At 53.8% G+C, this 23,452-nt stretch overlaps 1 protein-coding gene across 1 annotated transcript in view; it reads right to left on the bottom strand.

The window, feature by feature from the left end:
- Positions 1-19,138: 19,138 nt before the first annotated feature.
- The window catches only part of TMEM132E (transmembrane protein 132E), a gene marked incomplete at both ends in the record, with an annotated part of 50,686 nt that continues 46,372 nt past the window's right edge, over positions 19,139-23,452 (bottom strand). Inside the window, 3 exons of the mRNA XM_082860124.1 lie at positions 19,139-20,194; positions 21,070-21,261; positions 22,211-22,496. Coding sequence (XP_082716250.1) covers positions 19,139-20,194; positions 21,070-21,261; positions 22,211-22,496 — 1,534 coding nt within the window. The remainder of the gene's footprint in view (positions 20,195-21,069; positions 21,262-22,210; positions 22,497-23,452) is intronic.

Consider the following 23,452-nt stretch of genomic DNA (forward strand, 5'->3'; position numbering starts at 1 on the left):
TTGACATGGGAGCAAAGTCCCAGCCTGGAAACCCGGGGCTGGGGTCCCACCCTCGGCTCTGGCTGCCTGGCCTTCGGGATGGAGCCCTTCCGGGCCTCAGCTTCTTTCTGGTTAAGGGGGGAGGATGACACAAGAGGACCTGCATGGCACCATTAATTCTGACTTCTCTCGGGTCTGGCCACACTCAAGAGCTTGGTGCTCCCCAGACCTGTCATGCACCTCTGGGCCTCTGTGCCTTTGAACATGTTGTTCCCTTTGCTTGGAAAGCCTTTCCTTCCTTGCCTGCCTGGCGAAGTCCTATCCATCCACCAAGGCCCGTTGCTGTTGGAACATCACCTCCCTTTAGCATTCAAGACTGTCCCAGGCGCTATGGAATGCTCCTTATCCCTCAGCTGCGGTGTTATAAGTAGCTTATCTTCACAAGCAAGGGACTTAAAGTCAGACAGACTGGGTCTAAACTCTGGCTCTGCCACCTCTTAGATAGCCTCTAAGTGTTCAAATCTCTAAAATGAGGTTGGGACCATTTCACTCAAGTAATGGCACCCACCTTCACAGTGCTGTGATGTTCCCAGGGGACATACTTGTAAATCTCTCAGCCCTGTCCCTGGAACCTGGGATGTGCTCAAAAAATGTTGGCTGTTACTATACACCTGTGAGATAGCACATCGTTCTCGGATCACTGGGGTCAGTTCTGTCCAGATGCCCCATTGAGCAGGGCTGTGTCTTACTTCCCTGTGTGTCACCCCTGCCTAGCGCAGCACCTGGACCTTAGCAGGCTGGCAGTGAATCCCCACTGGATGTAATGATTTTGGATGATATAAGTGGAGGGACAGGGAAGGACTGATAGAAGGAGAGAGACTTAACCGGGCCAGGTGTGGAGGTCTGAGCTGCCAGGGATGGCGATAATTAGCTTAGGAGGGAGGGGAAGGGCCCAGCTAAGGCTGGCTGCTGGTAGGAGAGCTGGCATCTGGTTGGGAGCCTATCTCTCAGGACAAGAACCCCCCGGACTTCCTCCAGGACACAGGAACTCTCCCGGGATGTCTCCGAGGATGGCTGGAGATTGGAGTTATGTGAGATTCAAGCCTCGGCTTTCTCTAAGGGCCAAGAAAAGATACTTACCGGTTATCCCAGGCTGCTGCTGCTAGGAGATGCTCTCTCCCTTCTCCTGGAGATGGGGATGTGGGCCAGGAGGGGAAGGAGCACTATATTCGTCCTGTCCTAGTGCTGCCTCAGAGAACTGAGGCACAGAGAAGGGCAGCAACTTGGTTAAGGTCACACAGCAAGTGGACCCACAGGTAAAATGCATTCTCTTGCGTGGTCTCATTTCACAATCACAGAGTCGTGGCAGGTAGGGAGGCCAGAGCTTATTCTTTCCATGTTATAGATGAGAAACTGGACCTGGAGAAGGGATATACAAGCCCAGGTTAAAGAATGAATCAGCGTTGGAGCAGTGAACTCAAGATCAAGACCCTCGCCCTGCCTTCTCTGTCTGGACTGGGGGCTGCCCTCTCACACCTACAGTGGGGTGAGGAGCCCCGGTAGGGGCTTTGTTCCAGGATAGCTTGTAGTCAAGTTTGGGAGCCTGGAGCCTGGTGATGGGATGGACAGGGACCTTACCCTCTGGGCTCAGGAAGGGGCACCTCAGCTTGCGGCGACTGGCTTGGCAAGGTCCTGGACCCCCAGCCTGCTCTGGAAACGGAGGGACCAGGGGCTGCCAGGCTAGTTGGCAGCATGGCGGCCACTCCGGGAATGGAGAGAAGGTGGGATTTGGGAAGCGGCATTGGTTGGTGCTCCAGCAGCCTGGACCTGCCCCTGGCAGTGCCCTCCTTGATGCCAGCTGCTCTGGGCCTGTCCTACCACTACACAGGGTCCACCTTGGCGGCTGACTCCAAGCCCGGATGCTGCCAAGAGAAGCCGCCTCTTCGCTACCCTTAGCCACATGCAGATCGGAACCAATCCAACGAATCACTCTGTGGGCCTCATCACAGTGAGGGGCCAGTGTGCCCCTCACTCCCCGTTCTAGCTGCCTATCTGATCTGTCTGGCCTGGATGCAGAGGCTATAAGGCCAGGTGAGGGTGGTCAACTCCAATTTTAAGAGGGTCCTGGACCTCTAAGCAAAGGGGGGAGGCATGGGGGGTGTGCAGGGACTAATATTTACTCAGCATCTATCTGTGCCATAGACTTAATTAATCCTCAGAAAAACTCTGCAAAGTAATTATCATTATTCCCATTGTACAGACCAGGAAACTGAGGCTCAGAGACAATAATTTACCTGGGCAACATTATAGAGCTTCTGGGTGGTGGAACCAGGTCTCAAATGCAGCCATGAAGCACATCACTCTCTCCACTCCCCCACCCCTCAGTGGTGGGAGGTGCAGAGGTAGAGACAAATGACCCCCAAAACATGACACGTGCAATTAGAGAAGTGTGAGGAAGGTGCCCTGGGAACTCAGGGGAAGGGGTTGAAAATTCACATAGGAGAAACCAGGGAAGTTTTTGCAGAGGGGAAGCATTTGGAGCCGGGCTTCGGTGAATGAGCAGGGCCTTCTGTAGGTGGAAGAAAGAGCCAGAAGGGCTTCTCGGGCAGAGGGGGCAGCCGGAACAAAGGCTTGAGTGTCTGTCTAGAAAGTTTGGGCTAGATTCTGTAGGTTTTATCCCTCGTGGATGTGACTATTTGATTATCTCCTACCAATTTGTAAGCTCCATGAGGGCAGAGGGGACATCTGTTATTTACATTTTCTCCATTATCACCCTAAATCTTAGCACACTGAGGGCATACAACAGATGTTCAAGAAGTATTTGTCGGTCGAATGAGCAGTGCCTGTTTTAGCTCGGCACCTCAGGACCCCTTGCTTTGCCCCTCCCTTCATGGGTCTCCAGCACACCCTGAACTTGCCACCTTTGAACTTGCCTCCTCTGTAAGGGATTTCTCCGCTGGCCCTCAGACAGCTGGAGCATCCTTTCCGAGGAAGCTCTGAGGCTGAGTCCCACCTGCCAGGCCAGGCTCCTGAACTATAGGAGGTGGAGGCTCCCCTGCAGCCCTGGCCTCTGTTCTCACTCCCTCCTCGGCCAGCCCATGCCTACCAGCTGCAAGGCCCAGGGCAAGAGTGCAAAGGAGGCCCACATACCACACGTTTAAATACCAAAACATCATTGATTCAGCTATTAGACTGGCAAATAAAATATGTTTTAGCCCCCTCCCCAGGCAAATACACCTTCATAATGACAAAACTGAAAAGAATATATAGAGCTATGGTGGGAAATCCCAGAATGTTTATTTATTACCGTGCAGGTATGTCCTGGTGTCCCATTGGTGGCGGCCGATGTCTGGATGAGAAATAAAATAAAGACACATAACAGAAGCCAGATGCAAAAGCGATAATGTGTGATTCTGAGGATGTGAAGTTCAAGAACAGGCAAAATGAACCTATGATGATAGAAATCAGAAAATCAGTTGCCCCTGGGATTGAAAGGATTGTGAAGGACCTGAGTGGGCTGATGAAGTTGTTTTATGTCTAGATTAGGGGGCTGGTAGTACAGGTGTTTACACTGATCCAAACTCATCCAACTGTATTCTTAAAATGAGGGCATTTCACTGTATGTAAATTATACCTCAAATACAGCCATAAAAGACTTGATAACATCAGAACCATGAGAAAATTACAACAAATCAGTGTTAAAATCACGTAAAAAAAGATGTGCATCATGCTTAAATTATCACATATTTACTCCCTAAAATTTATCTTTTTTGCCATTATGTCAGCAAAATCACCAGTTTTGTTGTTATAATCAGGATTTTCATATAATTTGTGTTCTCTTGACAGTAATGATCTCAAGCAGCCCTATCTGATAGAAATACATGAGTCACATATAGAATCTAGTCCACGTTTTAAAATGCAAAAATAAGCAAGTGAAATTCATTTAAATAATATATTTATTCAATCCAAGATGTCCAAACTGTTATTTAAACAGGTAAACAATATAAAGTGTTATTAATGACATACTTTATGTTCCTTTTTTTCATATAAAGTCTCCAGAATTTTGTGTGCATTTTACACTTACAGCACATTTCTATTCAAACTGGCCACATTTCAAGTGCTCAATTGTCATATGTAGAGAATGGATACTCTATTGGACAGCTCAGCTAAAGAATTAAAAAATAAAATGCAATTTTATTCAAAGTGTACAAAATTCGAAAATATTTTCATTAAGCATTTAAGTTCAAATGATAGTAAAATATTTAAAAACTAACCCTTTTTCATATATCTTTCATCAAAGTATTAAAAATGATCTATTAAAATTAAAAGGTACAATTCCTATTGTAATTAATGAATATAAAAATTATTTAACTAACCTGAAATGTTTAAAATATTTTGAAAAGTTATTTAAGTATTATTAAATATTTTTATTAAAAAAATTGTTCACAACTCTAGTATTAAAAGTACAAGTTTTTGTTAATGTAATGAATCAGTGTCATGCATTTTACATCTAGACCTACATTTATACCATATGATTAATATGAATTGTTGAATGTAGCAAAATGTTCCTTAGCTGCTCTGTCAACTAGAGCCAACACTGCAAATAATAACTTGAGAATTGTGAGTACTTCCAGAACCGTTAATTGGAACAGTCAGACAGCTAGAAAAGGACACTTGGCTTTGCTTGGAAATGATACTTTGTTTTTTGAGAATCTTTTGCATTCATGCTATCTGAGAGCAAGGATTTGAAAAGCTAATTAACTCATCTTACCCAAGTGCTTCTGTGGCTCTTATGTGCCCCGTGTTCTCCATTCCATCCGGTGGAGCCATTTGTCAGCAGCAGCAGGTCCCAGAAACATTCTCAGCATTCTGACTCTGTTGTCTTTTTATTCAGCAAACCCAGAGCAAAAGATGTGGAGACCCATTTCCCTGGAGCCTGAACAGTGTTAATCGTGAGAGCAGGGGTTTAGGATTAGGGGCTATACGTGCCAGCGCTGAACATAACAATCCTGAGTGACAAGAGGTGCCCACGTGTTCTTTAAGGTGTGTGTGTGTGTGTGTGTGTGTGTGTGTGTGTGTGAGATACTTGAGTTCCAGCAGACAGCTGCCTGGTTTTGTAAATAAAGTTGTATTGCTGCACAGCTGTGCCCACTTGTTCAGGTATTGTCTATGGCTGCTCTTGGGCTAAAAGATCAGAGTTGTTTTAACAGAGATCAGACCATACAGCCTGAAAGCCTGAAATATTTGCTACCTGCTGCTTTAAGACATTTGCCAACTGAGGGCAGGATCTTGCCTGGGTCTCAGTGGTGCCCCTCCTTGGGGCCTGTTGAACTGAGACCTTGGGTGCCATGGGGATTCCATCTAGACTTCTGCTGCAGTTGCAAGCTCCTCAAAGGAGGAGATCTAGGGGCGTAGGAAGGTCCCCCAAAGCAGGTCCTCTAAGTTAAATTCTGAGGGCTTCAGTTGTTTCTTGTAGTGAGTTTGCTGTTCCCATAGTGTTTGAGATAATTTGGGATAATATTCTCTCAACAGTGAGTCCGGAGTAAGCAAGTGGTTGGAGCAGACTGAGAGAATGGTCCTCTTCCCTTCCTCCCTTCTGCCAGCCCCTCCCCATCCTTTGTAAGAATAGCCATGAGGGAATTTCCCACAATCCTCTCAAGGAGCAGAGCTGGCACTAAGCTCTCTTTTCTGGCCCCAGTGTCCTGGACAGAGGTGGTAACTGCCAAGAGATCTTGGTGGGCTGGGGACCTTGTCTGCCTGGGCGAGCCTGAGTGTATGCCAGTGTGGCTGGAGATGGAGGGTAAGTAGACAGAGGGCAGAGTGTGGGCATGGCGGTGCCCACCCCTATTGCCTCACTGGTCACAGTGGCATTTTGTTGGATTCTGCACCTGTCACTTCTACTAGGTGCATCATTCTTGGTCAGCCCCTTTGTGGCTACACAGTGCTGGGCACCTGGTGGACCCACCATCAGGAGATGCGGTCTGCCAGGTTGGCATGTGCTCTTTGCCAGGCACAGGTCGGAGTTGCACACATGAATGCAAACAGTCCATGCCCTCAAGTAGCTCACCCCCACGCCCAGGAGAGGCAGAGAGGCTGGCAGCTGGAGCCCTCACTCTGAGGATCAAGTATATGATGCCTCGAGCAAGCACTCACTCTGATGGTTCCAAGCAGGGCACCATAATTCAGCTTGGAGGGATCCGGACGCTTCAGCAAAGAGGTGACAAATTGAACTACTTGTTGAACAAAAGCGTGAACAGATGAGAACGAGAGCCTAATGCTGGGGCTGTGAACTTTAAAAATGTGAGAAGGGATTGCTTCTGAAGTTTTAAATGGAATTCATTTAAAATGTCCCTTGGCTGAAAGGGGGACAGGAGCAGAGGGCTGGAGGGAGATGGCTGCTGAGAACAGGAGGACCAAGGCCAAGAAGATGGAGCCTCCTGTCCAGGCTCTCACCCAGCATCCCTGCCCCCAACTGGCCCAGGAACTCCTTGCTGCTGATGAGCTGTCGCAGCTCGAGGACAAATCTCTTTTAATTTTGTTCTTCGGAGGAGGGGAGGGCCAGCGTTGGAGCGAGGGACTGGCTCCGTGAGTAATGGTCCTGCCAGCTCCACTAACACCCCAGGTGAGGGATGAGGGAGAAACGCTCCCTCCCCTAACCTTTCCTGGGGCTTGCAGCCAGGGGACAGGGACTGCTCTGCCTGGGCGCATGGAAGCGGTGCACCTCAAAGGGCTGAAGCTGGGGTCCTTAGGAACCATCTTACAAGGGCTTCTGAAGTAGTCTCCTTGGAGTTTTAAGGGGGAATCCATGGGAGGGTCCTTAGGGGTTCACCACCCCTACTGAGTAGTGTGTGAAATTTTGTATAAGTAGAAAAGTAGTGGGGGGAGGGTGCGTGGTTTTCATCAGCTTCTCTAAATTGTCCGCACCCCCGACCCAGAGCTAAGATCTCCTGGATTCTTCCCTCTTGCTTAACAGATGGGGAGGGGAGGGACTCATCCAATGCCACATGGCAGATCTGTGGATCCTGGGGGCTCGGTTGGGCTGTCACCTCCCTACTGTCTCTATGGTCCAAGGCCTGGCTAAGAGGGGCACTGAATGAGAGAACCCAGGTCTCCCGGCCCTCCCTTGCATGCTTTTTCTCCTGGTGAAAGTCTGGGAGATAAGAGATGGGGGCAAGACCAGGAGGTTTAAGCAAAGTCTGGTGTATGTAGCTGCGTGGATGAGCTGCCCTCCCCGCTTCCCCAGGGGATCCTCGCGGTGGGGAGGGGGCGTGCACACACAAGGAGGCAGATCAGAAGCATCTGCAAGGACCTCTCACCTGGGGCAGCCTAAGCCTTAACTCTGCAACACCCCCTCCACCTGCAGCAAAGGACACCTACATAGGGCAGGGAGAGGGGAGGAGGGCAGCATCCCTGAGGGGCAGCACGATGATCAGATACAGATTAGAGGTGATTCTGAAGCCAAAGGCTGCAGTGGGGAGAGCTGGGCAGAGAGGCTGGGTAGGAGGGTGTCGTAGTGGTCCTGGTAGAAACGAGGGAGTGGGAAAATAGAAAGAGCACTGGAGTTGGCCCTGTCCCTGCTGGTGACAAAGGAGCCAGCAGGGCCTCCCGATGGGGCTGAGAACTTTAAAAATGTAGAAAGGGATTGCTTCTGAAGGTTCAGAATCAATCTAGCCCCAGTCCCTGCTTTGACTTCGTGTCACCATGGGCAAGACTTGTGTTTGTGTTGGTCTCAGTTTTCCCGTCTATTAAATGGAATAGAACATTTGGAACCCATCTGTTAAATGAAATAATTATAGTTGCAGCCCGTCTTAGCAAGTGAGGCCTAGAGACAGGAGAGTGGGCATGAAAGCACTTTGGTGCTGAGAACAGATGTAGGGATCGTTGACGAGGACTTGAGAAAAGGTGGTACAGGAAGAAATGATGGGGTGTGGGGAGAGGAGGAAGAGGTGGGGCAGGCCAGGAGAAGGAAGGGTCAACCCCATTCGAAGTGTCTAGGTGTTTTCCTGGAAGCACAATATACTTGACAAGAGCATTTGATAGAACCTGCCAAGGGGTGGCCTCTGACCTGGGAGGGAAATGGTGAACTTTGGTTTTACGAGTGTTCTAGCTGAGTCCTTGATTACCCTGGAATGCAGGTAACTCACTACAGGGAAAGCTGGGAGGATTAAGGCTCAGAAATGATATGGCTGTGCGTGGCAGAGGTAGATACAAGTTATTTGGTGACCTAAAGCCTACCTAAGATAACTACTGAGCACTGAGAGATAAAGCTGGGAGGATCTGGGAAGCCTCCCTGGAGTGGGTGACTTGTGAGCTGGTCACGGGTAGGATCCCGAGAGTAACACGGGGAAAGGAGCAGCCCAACACCGGAAGGCAGGGCTTCAGGAACGTGGGGGACCCCAGCCATTTCCCCTTGGGTTATGAAATGGAATCATGGTCCATCTAACTTTTGGTTCTTGAGGGCGTGTGTGACTCCACCAAGGGTCCCACCCCGTAGGGCCACGCTCAGGAGTCCTCCCAGCCTTGGGCACCCAAGGAAATGAATCCCGGCACTTCCTCCTGGCCTTGAGCCCCCGCGGGAGGCTTGCTGAGCTAGACTCGGCTCCAGGCAGCTCTCCGTGAGGCTCGCCTGTTTACCACTTCGCTGCAGAGCAGATGGATGACACAGAGGCCGCATTTTTCTCCCCTCGCTGCAGGAAAATGAATCTCACCAAGTGTTGCCGACACCATCCTACCAGGTTCCGCATCCATCGTGGACCGGGGCTGCTGACAGAGCACAGGCCCATCCCTCAGCCCGGCTCCGAGCCCAGGGGAGAGAGTGGAGACGAGATGAACATTTCACATCCTTCTTTCCTCGGTGCCTCACCTCCTCTCCCCCAGCTCCAACCACTCTGCCGAGCAGCCCCTGCAACACCCCCGGCCTAGGTCTTAACGGCACTTGGAAGCAGATGCTCCCTGACAGAGAGAAGATGGGGTTGTGATCAGGGGAGAGGTGGCGAGAAGGCATTGGATTTAGACCTGACAACCGACACAGTCTGAAAGCATGATGAGGGGCAGTCATTTCACCAAAATACCTGAAGGTCAAGTCTGCCTGGGAGTGAGGCAGCTGGGAAGATGGGACGGTGGTCGGGAGAATTAGATTCGAATCCCAGCTCCTTTATCAATGTACTCTAGGAATCTGGGCAAATCATTCCATTGCTCTGGGTCTTGTTTTCTTCCAAAATTGGAATGGATTCCTTCCAGTGCTGGTAATGGGTCATGTGCTGGGAATTTAAAGACATGCTGGTAATATTCCAACATCTGTTGAGCACTTACTATTGCCTTAAGACTGTGTGGAAAAGATCATTGATCTTCACATGAACCTTGGGAAGAGGCCCACTTCAGCCCCATTTTACAGACTGAGTAACTGAGATACTGATTTGAAATGACTTGCAAGAAGTAAATGGCCGAACCAAGATTCAAACCCACCCTGTTAATTCCAAAGTCCTTTCTTCTTACTAAATGATATGACTATCCCAGGGCAAAGAGACTTGGGGGTCCGGACCTTAGGGAATCTAGAGGAATAAATAATTGAAAGGAGGGATTTGAGAACCTCAAGAGAGCTGTTTGGGAAAGCATTTCCATTCCTGGCCTCATTTGACACCTAGCGTAGCTCCATCGCTCATCGGGCCCCAGTCCTTCCTCATCCCTCTGCATCATAGCCGTCTTTCCAAAACCCAGTCTCCCTGGACCACTCTGTAGAAGTCTCCAGTGATGCACGTTGACCTTGGGATACAGTCCAAAGTCTTATTAGGCCATGTCTGCCTTCCCAGTCTGCTCACGAGCTCAGGGGGAGAACCCTGGTGTATTTCCAAAATCCCCAGGCCCTTCTCTTGCTTCTGAGTCTTTGCTAGATTCTGAGTTTTCTCCCTTTACCAGCACAAGTTCTCCTTCTGTTGTTTCCAGAAGAAAGTTTTGAGCTTCCTAATACCTTTTCTATCTATTTGGCCAGTTGGACTTTGTTCCTTCCCATTCTTCCATCCTACCCCCCGGGGAAACAATCCAGGTGAGACAGTAGAACCTCTTTTCACAGGAGACTGAGTCACAGGTAGGGGTGAGCCTGAACAGTCGAAGGTAGGGTTCTTCCAATCTGGTCTTTGAAGATGGCTCCTGTCATGCCTGCCTAGTGGCTGTGGGTTTGGGTGGGCCAGGAAATGTGGGAGTTGCCCACTGTGTAGGTTGGGGACCAGCTGGGGCTGCCTTCCAGCCTCCGTGGGTCCCCAGTGGAGAAGAATCAAAGTTGTTGCCCTTTCCTCCCCGTCTAGCAGACGGCCCCAGAGTATAGAGCATCCCAAAGAGAATCACGTGCCAATTCGTTTCCATTTAATCTGGGAATCCTTTGTGGGCCAGTTGGGGCTGGAGATTTGGTCCCATTTTATTTTGGTTGTGACCTCTACTCCCTGTTGAGATGAGTGGCTTCATTGACTGTAGAAATGCCCCCTTTAGGTGTGACCTGGAGAGAGTTTTCTGCTGGGACCCTACAGGGAGAAGGAGGGGTTGCGTAGGGCCTGGAGTGATGACTTACACTCTTCCCCATACCTACCTCAAGTTCATGTACCATTTCAACAGGTCGTGGACTCCCTGAGCCCATCCACAAACCCCCAGCTAACAAGCCTGCTCTCAGGCTTGAATTCAGACCCCAGACCTGGTCCACCTCCCCTGAGCCGGGCCCTCCCTTCTCAGCGCCCCTTCTCCCCTGTGAGTTCCCCACCCTGCTCGCCCCACCCTTGCTGGGATCCTTGCTCCTTGTTGTTGCTGGTGGGCCCTCTGTACCTGGGAGTACCCTCAGCTGCCTCCTACACCCAGGGCCACCCCAGGGTCAAGCTGCCCCTGGATGAAGCTGGGATGCTGGATTGGAGGCTGGGAGGACGCCCGGAGCTTGTTACATTGGGTTACATTTCCACACTGGGAAGGAGACTTTCCTGGTGGCGGACCCTGGTCTGAGACAGAGCCTCATTAGACCACCTTGCTCCCTCTATCTGGGTGTCACGTGCAATAATTTATTTAATCCTCACGAGAACCCTCTGAAGTACGAGCTGTTGAATCCCCATTTCATAGGCAGGGAACTGAATCAGGGTGGAGTCAGTTCCACTGCCTTCCATGCTAGGCCAGCTTGGCTAGGGTGACCCCCAAGTCACCCGGGGTGCCCTTTCCTCCCAGCCAGCCTCAGCAGGGCTCTCTCCATCCACAGGTGTTTTAATAATCTCTCCAGGATCTCTGTCCCTTTCCTCCCAGAAATCTTCTTGGCTTCCATGCAGAGAATGTCAGCCCAGGAACCAGGGCACACCCTCTGAATGAGGGCTTCTGGTTCTACCTCCCCAGGCACGGGCCCAGAATAAATCATTTCATTAGAGTTAATAACATAGTCCCTTTAACTGCAAAGTGTTTCCAAATAGAAGGCCCTCCAGTCTGCTTTAATGAACAGATAAGAATCTTTGTAATTAACTCAGCGATGGCTTGCATGTGAATGGGTATTCTTCAGAGTGCTGTGAGACTATTTGGTTATTGTTTTAGGTATGGGATAGATGTGCTCCTGACCCCTCCCTCCTTCCAACAAGCTTCTATACAAACCACCACCCCTGGGAGTGTGTGTGTGTGTGTGTGTGTGTGTGTGTTTGTGAGGGGCATGCCCCTGCTTGTGCACATCTGTGAGGTTGGCAGGCGTGTGAATGAGTAGGGATGCTCGGAGAGAGTGCATTTGTGATGCGTGCTCTGTGTGCGTACGGAGTGTGTGCACACGTGCTCTATGTGCCCCGCCCACAAGAGCCCAGTTCCTTATCTTCTAACAAAGGCAGCACTTTAATTGCTGGATGCATCTGGTGCTTTGTTGTGTCTGTTCCTGAAGCAAGGTTTGCTGGGGCGGAGGGTCACCCCGTGGCTCTGGCATCACTGGAGATTTCCTCGAGATGTTGCAGCTGCTGGAGTGTTCTTTCCTTGCCTTCTTTTCCTCTCTTCCCTCCCTGAGGGGTGTGGTCCTTGCCCGGTGGGCTAGCCACAGTCCAGCTCCCCTCCCCTGGGCCTGCCCCTTCCCTTGATGGAGAGCCATCTCACAGGGGATCTGGAATCTGGAACGGAGCCCGGAGGGGGCAGGGAACAGATTGTGGAAGAAGGACCCCGTGGGCAAGTGTGTGTGAGGGAGGAGGCCCTGGAACAGCATCCCAGCTTCTGTCAATGCTGATGAATTGCATCCCATCAGGGGAGGGGTGGGCTTCACTCTCTGTGCCCCTTGGAGGGGCGGACTGCGTGCATCGAGGTGGCTGTAGGGTGTACATGATCAGAAGGGGCAGAGAAAGGGGAGGCATGAAGGACCCTTCACCTGCTACCTCCCACCAACGGCATCCCTCCACCCTCCCTCCTCCCTGACATGCCTGGGGTGGGGGTCTGCAGGTGGAGTCCATTTCAGGGCCAGGGCTGGGCTGCTGGCTTCGGTATAGAGTAGGAGCACAGGGGTCCACTCCCAGAACACTGCTCATTTTTCCTTTGCTCCCAATCAGCTGTCCTAACTGGCAGGACCCCTCCTGATGGGAGAATCTACAGAAAGCAGCCCCAGAGCCCCTGCCCCAGTACAAGTCATAGGAGGCCTGTTGGGAGCTTTTGCAATGGAGGAGGAAGAAAGTCATTCGAGAACTGCAGAAGGTCGGGAGGCAAAGGGCACCCCCAGCCCTTCTGTGAAGCCCAAAGAGGGCTGGGGGGCTGCCTGAGGTCACACAGGAAGATGGCAGCAGAACTGGGGCTCAAGCCCTTCTGACCTTGTTTTTCTTGGGAGCCCCATAGTGTCCTGCCCCATGGGGCTGGGAACTCGGCCAGGGGCCGAGGCCCCGTCTGTGCCCCAGGAAAGTCCTGGCAGGCACTTTGAGTTCTGTGTTTGAATCCACTTGATAGTTGGGCTCACAGTTGGCCTCTGGATGGGGGCACAGAGGGTCAGTCCGGGGAGGGTCCTCAGATAGCATCTAGTCCAGACCCCTCTTCTCACAGAGGAGGGCCAGAGACTTGTGCAAGGTCACACTGCAGCTGCGGGGGAGCCAGGGGACTGGAAGCCAAGCAGCTCTCTTCTAAGCAGCCCAGGGCTTCTCCAGGGTCACCTGGGGGAGGGTCCCTTCCCCCGCTTCCCACGCCCACTCCTCTTAGCCAGGCCCCTGTGGGGCTCCATCCCCCAGCCACCGGGGTAAATCCACCCCACCTCCTTACCCTTAACTGTTTGTGTCTGAATTCCTGGCCATCTGATAGACCCTTCTGAATGCCTCCCCTCAACCCACCTACAGCCCTGGTCCAGGCTGCCTTTCTGGATTAACTTCCCAGGTTCCACATTTATTTTACTTCTTCTGCTCTGTGGGCTAAGTGCATACCTAGGTTACTTTGCACTTATTAGCACCTGTTCGTATGTTTCACTGAATGCATGGTGGCATTTCTTCGGCTGTGTCATTTTCCCCCCCTCAGACTGGAAGCTGCTATGGGACAGGGCCCAGTCCTCTTCCATCAGACTGGGAGCTCCCTGTGGGCAGAGGATCCACAAGCTGAACTTTCAAGCTCTGTCTTAGCCGCTGCTTCTCTGGCAGACACAGGGATGGTTACCGTTCCCATCCCCCCATGCTCCTTCCCTATGGACACCCCCCCCCCCAATCTGGCAAAGTCCAAACTCACAGGAGCAGCTACCAGTGGCAGCATCAAGTAGAGGACGGCAGAGCTGGCAAAGCTTGGAGAACCGCTGAGGACCGTTGAAACTGTTACCCGCCTCCTGCCCACAGCATCTCTAAGAGGGTGGAGGGTGGAGGGTGGAAGGTATAAACTAGCAGGGCTGGGCAGTGCCCTGGGCTTCATACCTGCAGACCTGAAAACCATTAAGACTGAAGGCACTGAGGGGGCCATCTGGCCCTGGATTCTAGTTGAGGGTCCTGGCTTGTTCTAGACATGGGCAGTGCTAGGCTCATGGCCACACAACTAGTCAATGGCAGAGAGAGAACCCCCACCAAGGCCCTGGACTCCCAGCCCAGTGCGCTTGACACTGTCAGAATCATTCTCTGAACTCCCGGTCCCCACGGAGGAGGGCAGTGTGGGGCAGAGGGAAGACAGGAGACTTGAGCCAATGTAACCTGGGTATGAATCCTGGCGCTGCTATTTGTTTGCTGTGTGACATGAGACAAGTTACATAACTTCTGAGCCTCAGTTTTGTCATCTGTAAAATGGATATAATGATAGCACCTACCCTACTTGGTTATTGTGAAGACTCAATGGAATGATGGATATAAAATGGTTAGCGTGGAGTGAGCTCTCAGGAAATGTTAGTGACGGCTATTTAATCCTCCTGATTCCCCTGTGCTTGGCACTCTGACTGATCTATGATAAGGATTTAATAAACACTCACTGTGCTACTGTAGCCGGGGTGGGGGCCTAAGGGATGGCCTCAGCTTCCCAGTTTCTCTTGCTTATACTCCAGAGGCTGAAGGGACAGCCAGTATCCCAAGGGAAACAGCAGGTGCAACTCACACCCACTTCCCTGTGTGTGCTGCCTGCTCTCCTAACAAGCCCAGCTCAACACCTTGCTCAGGAAAGCCCTGCTGGTTCTCTGCTCCAAAGGTGACCAAGAGAGGGTTGGATGGTTGTCTGTTGTGACAGTCAGCTGGGGGTGGAGCTTCTAGTAGGGGAGGGAGAGTGTTCCCTCTAAAAATGGGAGAGAGGCCGTAGCGCTTACTGTGTTCCATCTGCCCCCCAACACTATCCATGGTCTATACCTTAAATGGGGGTCCCACAGCCTTGCCCCCATCACTTGAGCACATCAAATCCTTAGAGGCCCCTCTGTATGCCCCTCGCACCTTCCAATCTCTCCAACATCATTTCCCTTCAGTTGCCAACATCATCAGTTGCTTCAGGATGTAGCAGAAAGAGGGTAGGTTTGTAGCTGCCCGGAGGTTACTTCTAAGCTGGAGACCCTGGGCAAATTACCATCACTCTCTGTGTGCCTGTCTCCTCGTCTATAAAATAGGAGTTAGTAGTTCCTATCTCCCTGGACTTTTGTGCAGTACAGGTGCTAAAACAGCACAGCCCCTTCAGAGAGGTCAGTGAATACTGTCTAGTAGCGGTGACTTCCATGTTTATACAAATGAAGAAATGAGAGCCCAGAGCTGGTTTTGTGTTGGCTGAAGGTCACACAGCAAATGCACTGTCAGACCCCAGGGGTCCCTGCCAACCTGTCTTAAGAAGTTTTATCCCTTTAAATGAGAGTTTCCTTTCCTGGCCCATATACTGTATTTCCCAGGTTCTCAGCTTGGCTCCAAGTCTCTCCCTTTCTCCCTGAAGCCTTCTCTTAAGGGGGGCACAGTGCCTGGCACATAGTAGGTGCTTGTCAATATTTGTTGAAGACAGGTTTGTAGGCATGTCCTGGGTGGCGTGGGGGTGAAGCGGGGAGCCGAGCCGAGCACTGACCTCGGGCAGGGGACAGGCTCAGGGTGGCTTCTCCACACCCCCCCGCTGTTGGAGAAATCTCATTTTGCCAGCAAGCTGATTCATGGGCCTGGTTCCCTGGAGCTCCCTGCGCAGCTCTCTGTCAATAACTATTCTTTACAAGGTCCCTTGATTCGGTTTTGGGGTTGAATACAAATTTTTAAAGAGGAGTTCAGCGCCAGGGCCATTCCAGGGACTGTTAACTTAATGTCTCGCCTCGTTGCCTCCAAGCTTCCTGCCTCTTGAACCGCGTGAGGGTCAGGTCTCACCATTTCTAGCAATTGCTTCTGAGTTCTTGCCTTCGGACAGGGGGTGAGGAATGAAGAGAAAGGGACACAAATTACAAGCCAGGGTGGCAGGCAGAGCTCTGGCCCTGCTGCTAGGTTTGCTGTGTGACTATCAACCAACCGCTCCCCTTCTCGGGGTCCTCGTTTCCCCATTTGTGAAAGCATGGATGCTGACAACCACCATGAGGCCGGCTTCTGTGGTCTCCCCTGGAGCAGCGTGTTCTCTGAGGTTCATTTGGGAAGGAGATCTCGGTGTCAGCAGCATCTGATGTCCTCCCCTCACTCCCATGTGGGATAATGCACTTGGCAAATCCTGCAGTGAATGCTACTGTGTCCACCAGCTCTCTGTTGCCACTGTCCTTCTGCTGCAGCATCCTCCTAACTGGTCCCCTTGCCCCTCGCACCCTTCTTTCCTTCACCCAGCAAGAGGGAAATGATCTGAACCTCAAGTCAATCCTGATTCCCCATCCATTTTGAACCCACCGTATTCCCTCCGGCCTCCACTCTTCGGCGTATACATTTTATGTGTTTCTCTATCATCAGGGACCCAAAGCCCAGGCACGGGGAAAGCGTGTGCAGAGACAAGGCAGCAAAAGCAAGCCCCATGGTGTCAAGTATGCAGCTTCTGGGCCTCCTCACCCACTATTCTCCCTTCCTGGAATGTCCTTGGCCTTGTCCTCAGCAAACTCAGTTTGAGTATGCCTCCCCCTCCCTTCTTTGTGCCCCACCAACCCAGGGCAAAGCTCTATCATCAATCATCCCAGGCGACCATGGCCAGCCGCTATGTCCATCTTTCCCCTCGGGGTTGGGGCTCCTTGGCGACAAGCCCACGGTTTTGCCTCCTCTTTTCCTGGCAGGAGCTGGCACATGGTAGGAGCTTAATGCATTGAATAAATGAATTGCATCCACTTTCCAGCTTTCATACCAGCACCCCTCCTGTGCACACACACCCAAGCTGGGATGTTCATCCTTCCTTGACACACACCTATGTCCTCCTCATCTCTCTCTGGAACACTGTGCAGGTAAGTGGTGAGGTGGCAGAGTATGGAAAATCCCCAAATGAGGGATAACAGGGAAGCCATTGATAGTTTGCGTCTGAACTTGAGTTAGCAAATATTTGTTGAGCACTTGCCAATTCTGGGCACCACGGGTGATGAAAAGTGACTGAGGGCCCCCCTGCCCACCCCCTAGGACCCTCTAGGAGGGCACCGTCAGGGCACATTTGAACAGCAGGTACCTGATGTCCTGGACACTCCAGGAGAGGCCTCACGCTCTGCTCTGCATGGCTTTCCAGCAGCTCCTGGCTTCCTTGCCGCTGAGCTACACTTATTCTCTGTTGCCAACACATCTTGGGCAGAGCTGGCCAATCTCAAGTCTTTCTTTCAAGCCCACATCTTACCTGAACATTAAGACCTGGATGCAACAAACTCCATTTATTAAGCATCTCTGTGTGCCAGGGTCTGTGCCGGGAACTTTGTCTGCTTCTGGGCACCGCGCACAGCACTTTACAGACACGATCTCATCTAATTCTCACGACAGCCCCGGGGCTGCCCTGATTGGTTGAGCAGAGGATCGTGACAGGCAGGCTTCCTTCTGTGTGTGGGGGCAACAGCTATTTGGGGCAGGTGCCAACACAGCACTAGTCCTGCCCCTGGTCCCTTCTGGGGCAGATGCTGGTTGCTGTAGCCACCTGTCCACGGCACTGGAGGCTGGCCAGGCAGCCTTGGCCGGGCTCTTCCTCCCCCACCCCCAGGTCTCCTGTGGTCCCTGGGGCTGCTGCCTGTGCTGGGGAGAGGTCTCCCAGGGCCATGGGAGGCCATGAGGGGCGAGGGGCCAGCCCATGGCCCACCAAGCAGGGAGGAGCCCCCCAACAGCCATTGCTCTTTCCTGCCTGGCTTTCTGACTTGGAGACCCCCAGACTATCTCCATCAATCCCTGGAGAAGAGAGGCCTCCCTGGGAGGTGGTGATGGTGACGAGGAGGGATGCCCTCTGAGAGGTGCACTGAGGCAGAGGAGGAAACTGGAGTGAGCTCAGGTGTGCACACAACCCTCTCGCCTCTCTCCTTCTTTTTCTGTACCCTCCTACCCTTCTCCTAGAGGAGACATCTCTTTAGAAGGGCACATTTCTGGGTCAGCAAGTCCTCTATCCCCAGAGGTGAGCATCCCCCCAGCACCACAGGGTTTAAAGGGACCTGGATGTTGGAGGAGGAGCAGGACTGCAGGTGGCTCAGCCGTGTTTCCGTCTCATGTCATTTAGCGTGACCTCCATATGTGTGTGTGTGTGTGTGTGTGTGCATGCACGTGTGTGCATGCACGCGCCTGCACGCAAGGAAGAGACACAGAGCCAGCCACCATGTACTGCCTGTTCTCCGGGAGCTGCTGCCGCCCCCATTCCCAGTCTGGTTGCCTCCATTTACTTAAGAAAAATCTGACACAGTGGTGGGTAGAACCCGAGAGAGGGGTGGCTGTGGGATGGGGTAGGGGAGCCGTGGGCTCCCTTCTGCCTTGCTTGTCGCAGGGTCCTTCCCAGCACTGCCTGGCGCCCTCTCCCCTTCCCACCGGATTCCGCCTAGCAGCGGGGCGGGTGGCTGCCCCTGCAGAGAGGAAGGAGTGCTCAGCAGAGCAGGAGGGACGGCTAAGGCGTAGTGCTGACCTTGCTGAGGGGTGGGCGCGGGGCACCCAGGGCTCCCGGGCACCCGGACCACAGTGCTCTGGGGTGGACCGAGGACTCCTCCCCCTTGAGGGCCTGCCCACAGCCCTTGGGGGCACAGGATGGAGTCCTGAGATCTCAGAGAGGCGCCTGGCTTGGCCCCAGACCCCTCTGGAGAGTCAGCTCCCAGGTCCTGGGAAGGGAGTGGGGGGCACCCAGAAGCCAGCAGATGCTACAAATATCCCCTGCCCCCCAAATGTTCTGTCCACAGCAAGATCCTTGGCAGGGCAGGCAGCCGCCGCCTCCCCACCCTGCAGGACAGAAATCCCTGAATAGTGGTTTGAGAAAAGTCTTTGTGCAGCTTGTGACACAAGACCCCCCCAGAGCCCCCCACACAGGGGGAAGCAGGGGACGTGGGGGGATGGGGCGGGGCATTGTGTGGACCCTTGGCGCAAGCTCGGCCTCCTTGCGCCTGTCTTGGGGCAGGGGTCTAAGTCAGGAGGAGGGTTGGAAAGGGTAGAACGAAGGCTGGGATTGCTCTCCTCTTAGCAAGCTCCAGGGGGAAGGCCCCTCCACCTCTGGGGGCGGAGGATGGTAGGGTGCGAGGCAAGGAGGTGGCCGTCTGGGAGGAGCAAAGCTGCCGGGGCCGGAGCATAAGATCCACTTCAGCCGGCCCGTGTCAATTGTGAGCTGGGTCCCGGCTCTGTCCCACACGGAGCCCAGGCCATGGCGGGCAGGGGACGCACCTCTATGCCATCTCTTTGACTCTGCGCCTGTAATTGTGCAGGTCAGGGGGCGGAGTGGGCCGCGCGGTGCCCGCCGCCTCTGGGCAGCCCCATCTCAGGGCCTCTTCGTCCTCCTCGTCCTCCTCGCCGGCGGGCACCGAGTCGTAGGCCAGCCCCTCCGAGGGCAGCGCCGTGAAGGTGGTGAACTTGACCCGCTTGCGCTTGGAGGTGGGAGAGCTGGCGGGGTCTTCGGCCTGGTCCCGGGCCGAGCCGCCCGAGGAGCCGTCGCCCCGCCCGTGCACCTGGCTCTGGACGCTGCTCTGCGAGCTGCCGCTGCTGTGGTGGTCGCCGTGGCAGCAGGCGGGCACGGCCTCCAGCGGGTTGCTGGCGGGTGGCGACAGCTCCCCCTGCCCCCGCAGCGGCTGCCCGTTGCCCAGGAACACCCAGTGGTGAGAGTGGTCCATGCTGGTCTGGCCCTCTGGCGGGATGCGCTTGTGCCTGTAGCGCAGCACGAAGACGATGCAGTTGATGAGGAAGACCAGGATGGCGAGGCAGAAGACGCCCAGCAGCGCGTACATGCCGATCTCCAGGTCCGTCAGCCCCCTCGGCATCTGCAGGAAGCCGGTGGGCAGTGGCAGGAAATCTTCTGTGGGTGGCACCGCCGGGCTGGCCGTGCCCGGGCCCACAGCCTCGGGTGGGGATCCGGCAGTGCCCGGTGGGCCAGCTCCCTGGGCCTCGTCCTCGCCCCCGCCGGGCCCTGGCTGGCTGGGGCCGGGGTAGTCGTAGGTGGGGTCCCCCTCTTCCCGCCCAAAGTGCACCCGCAGGCCTACAGGGGTCGTGGCCAGCACACTCTTGCGCTTGGTTTTCTGGCAGCTCTCGGCGATGGTGAGCTCCGCGCGGAGCAGCTCCCCGGCCCCCTCGGCCTCAGCCACCACCAGTGGGAAGGCCCGGTCCTGGGTCACTGTGGCCACGCGCTTGTCCAGACTGCTCACCAGCAGCCCATAGTCCTGGGGGCTGTAGAGGGAGAGTGGGGCCGTGGTACCGTCGCTGTAGGAGAGCCAGAGGCTCAGGAGGGCTTCCTGGAGGAGGAAGAGGAGAGGACAGGAATCAGAGATCTACTCCTGCTGACTTCCCAGTGCTGGAACAGTGCCTGGCAGGTGGTGGGTGCTTGGGAATGGTTATTTGAGGGGGAATTCTCCCACTCAACTCTGTACAGAGAGTTATGGCTCCGTACTGCCCCGAGAACGTCCTTGCCCACTTCGCCCTTCTCCCCTGGGTGAGTTGATGGTAAATTCTGCCTTGGGTCTAACTCAGATCCCTTCTGCTGCAGGAGTCACACCGTATCTCCATGCCTGATCACCCCCAGCAGACACGTGGAGACTGAGAACGCACATATACTCAACCCCAGCCTTGTCCTCTGTTTGTTAAACCTTCTGAGAGTTGACCTTCTTGCAGATGAAGAAGCAGGGCTCAGAGACAAGCAACTGGCCTGAGGTCACGAAGCAAGTTGGGGCAGAGGACTCCTGTGTCCTGACCTCTGGCTCGGTGTTCAGTGCCCACCTTCTCCCTCCCTGTGACCCCCACCTGTAACTTTTCCACCTTTGTCCCATAGCCAGTGCCCTGGCGTATCAGTGGGGGGGCTATAGCTGGGGGTCCAGAGATGGGTGAGGGTAATTCCGGGGGGTAGAGGCAGAGGTGACGGGCCCTCTGAGAAATGCAGGAGTGGGAACCTTCAACAGGAGCATCTCACCATGGCAGGTGCAGGAAGTGAGACCTCGGCCAGACTCCCAGGCAGATGGTGGGGCACGGGCCCAGTAGGGCAGGTGCACAGGGCACAAAGGGTAGATAGATCTTCCATTATCAAATCCCTTATCTGGGGGGCTCGTGGCCAGAAACTGCAAGTCCTCCTTCCACACCCCAAGCCCCCAGTCTGGCCAGTTGGGCATCCAGTTACCTGCTTGAGGAAGCTGAGGGTCTGCTGGGCGGCTGTGGTGGCCAGGATGGTGTGGCTGCTACCGGGGCTGGGCCGCAGGGAGAGGGCGAGGCTGGCCACCACCTGGGCCTGCAGCTGTGTGATGCTGACCTTGTCCTCTGTCACTGTCAGCAGTGTCTCCCCAAGCACGGACTCCGTCAGGGGTGAAACCACCTGAGGCAGGGTGGGGCGGGGACGGGTGAGAGCCAGGAGAGAAGGACACCCCACCCCTCTCCAAATTCCCAACCAGGGAGGAATCTGAGTGCTGCTGGAAGAGAAGCCCAGGGGGTGGGGCAGATTGGGAGGCAGGACTCCTGGGCTCTGCCTTAGGTCTGCAACCGGGAACCAGGGTCCAGAGGCCAAGCAAGGGTCAAGGGCTCACAGGAGCCAGGCAGGAACACAGATGAGTGAGGTGAGTTGATTTTAAAGAAAACAACAGCTCTCCCGTAGAGTGATAAGTCACAGTTGATGGTCAGCCTCAGTGTCAGGGAGACAAAAGGGAGTGGTGGGCACTGGGGCAAATGGGAGAACTCATGCTCATGTAAAAAAGGCAGCAGTACTGACTCCAGCTGATGATTGCCAGGCGGGAATGCAGACCCTGTGCTGCCAGATTCATATTTTCTAAAACCAGAAATTTACATTTTTTAAAAAATGAGAAACCTCCCAATTTTTAAACGGTTGGGTCAGTTGTTTTACAAACAAAATATGTCTGCAGGCAGATTTCAGCCCATGGGTCACTATGTATAGTCTCTGAGATGGATGATATCTACCCAGGCACCCAGTTATCAAGGAGGAAGGTCAAAGTTGAGTCCCTAGATCTCCAAAATTCCCTCTTCTGGCCTCTACGCTGGCTGGGCCCTCCCACCTCCTCCGCTCCGCAGCCACATCTCTCAGCGACCACACTGAGCCATGAAAGGTTCACAGAGGCTGATGAGGCTCGGAGAGAGAAGCTTCTCCAAGGTTCTTGACCTTCGATGGTAGAATTTCAAGCAGAAGGGCAGGTGGGGAAGTGTGTTTGCAGGGCCCGTCTGGGGTTGCTCCCCAAGGCCGAGGCGCTGGAAATCCTGTCTTAGGAACGTCTGTGTGAAGGCTCCCGGCACCCGGCACGCCCCACTGTGCTTACCTTGAAGGGGGTGGTGCCTGGCTCCAGCCCGGCCAGCGTGCTGCTGTCTACCATGCGTGCCACTCGGGGGTCACCCACCCGCATGAAGTCGCTGACCAGGTCGGTGACCTCCACCAGCCAGTCTGGGCCCAGCATGGTGACCACCTGGTCGGTGCCCTCCGCCGACGTTGTGTGGAACTGGGTGAAAACCTGCAGGGTGGCGTGCTGGTACTGCAGAGTGCAGCCACGGCTCGCGCTCTGCCGTCGTCCCTCGTCCTCGTCCTCGTCCTCGCTCTCCCGGGCTGATCTGGGTGGGGGAGGCCTGGAGTCAGGGCTCCCCACCCCGGCTCTGACCTGCACGAGTCCCTCCCTCCCTCTTGCCCCACCAGCCCCTCCCTGGCTCCCGTGGGTGGAAGGCTTTCCCTGGTCCACCCCTTCTGTCTCTGACAAGCTTGGAGCCCGAAGTCCCAGGCTTTCCTCTCCTAGAAAGGTACCTTCTTGACTCCCCACCCCACCCCGTGTCCCCTGCCTGGCTGCGTCCACACCTGTGAATAGCTGGCATCAAATCTTAGCAAATACTGGCTCTTTCTCAGCACTAAGCACTTGCTGGGCCCTGGGCTCAGCTCTAACTTGGATCAAAGGTGATCCCTGCTCAAGTGCCAGGAGGCTTAGCTGCGTCGTCGTGTCCTACAGCTGTGTGGCAGACAGAACTTGGATATTCAGCTGATGAGATTGCCAAGCAGAGTGTGGGAGGTGTGTCCTGGCTTCCTCTGGCTGCTCAGAGTAAAATGCAAGAGGAGACAGATAAATGGAGGGAGGAACTGGCAGGCAGAATGAAACCAGGACTTGACAATTTGGGGAATTCTCAGCCTGTCCAGATTGCCAAAAATACGAAAATCAGGAGATTCACCCAGGAAAGCAGGTTGTGGAGAGAGAGAAGGGTGTGGCCAGTGCTTGGCTAGTGCTTCAGAAGGATTAAACCACCAGAATATTCATTCACATAGAGGGCTCTTTTACCTGTGTTAACTAATTTAATCCTCACAGCAATCCGCTAAGTGTAAACGTGCCCATTTTAGAGATGAGGAAACTGAGGCACAGTAGCCTAAGGTTACCCAGCTAGCAAATAGCAGTCAGGATTTCACCCCAAGCCATCTGGCTTCAGAGTTCACTATGTCCTTCACTACTCAAAGGAGCATCAACCTCACTGGGAGCTGGCCTGAAATGCAGACTCACAGGCCTCATCCCAGTTTCACGGAATCAGAA

Source organism: Leucopleurus acutus (assembly GCF_964270905.1).
Source record: "Leucopleurus acutus genome assembly, chromosome: 19".
NCBI classification, from domain to species: domain Eukaryota; kingdom Metazoa; phylum Chordata; class Mammalia; order Artiodactyla; family Delphinidae; genus Leucopleurus; species Leucopleurus acutus.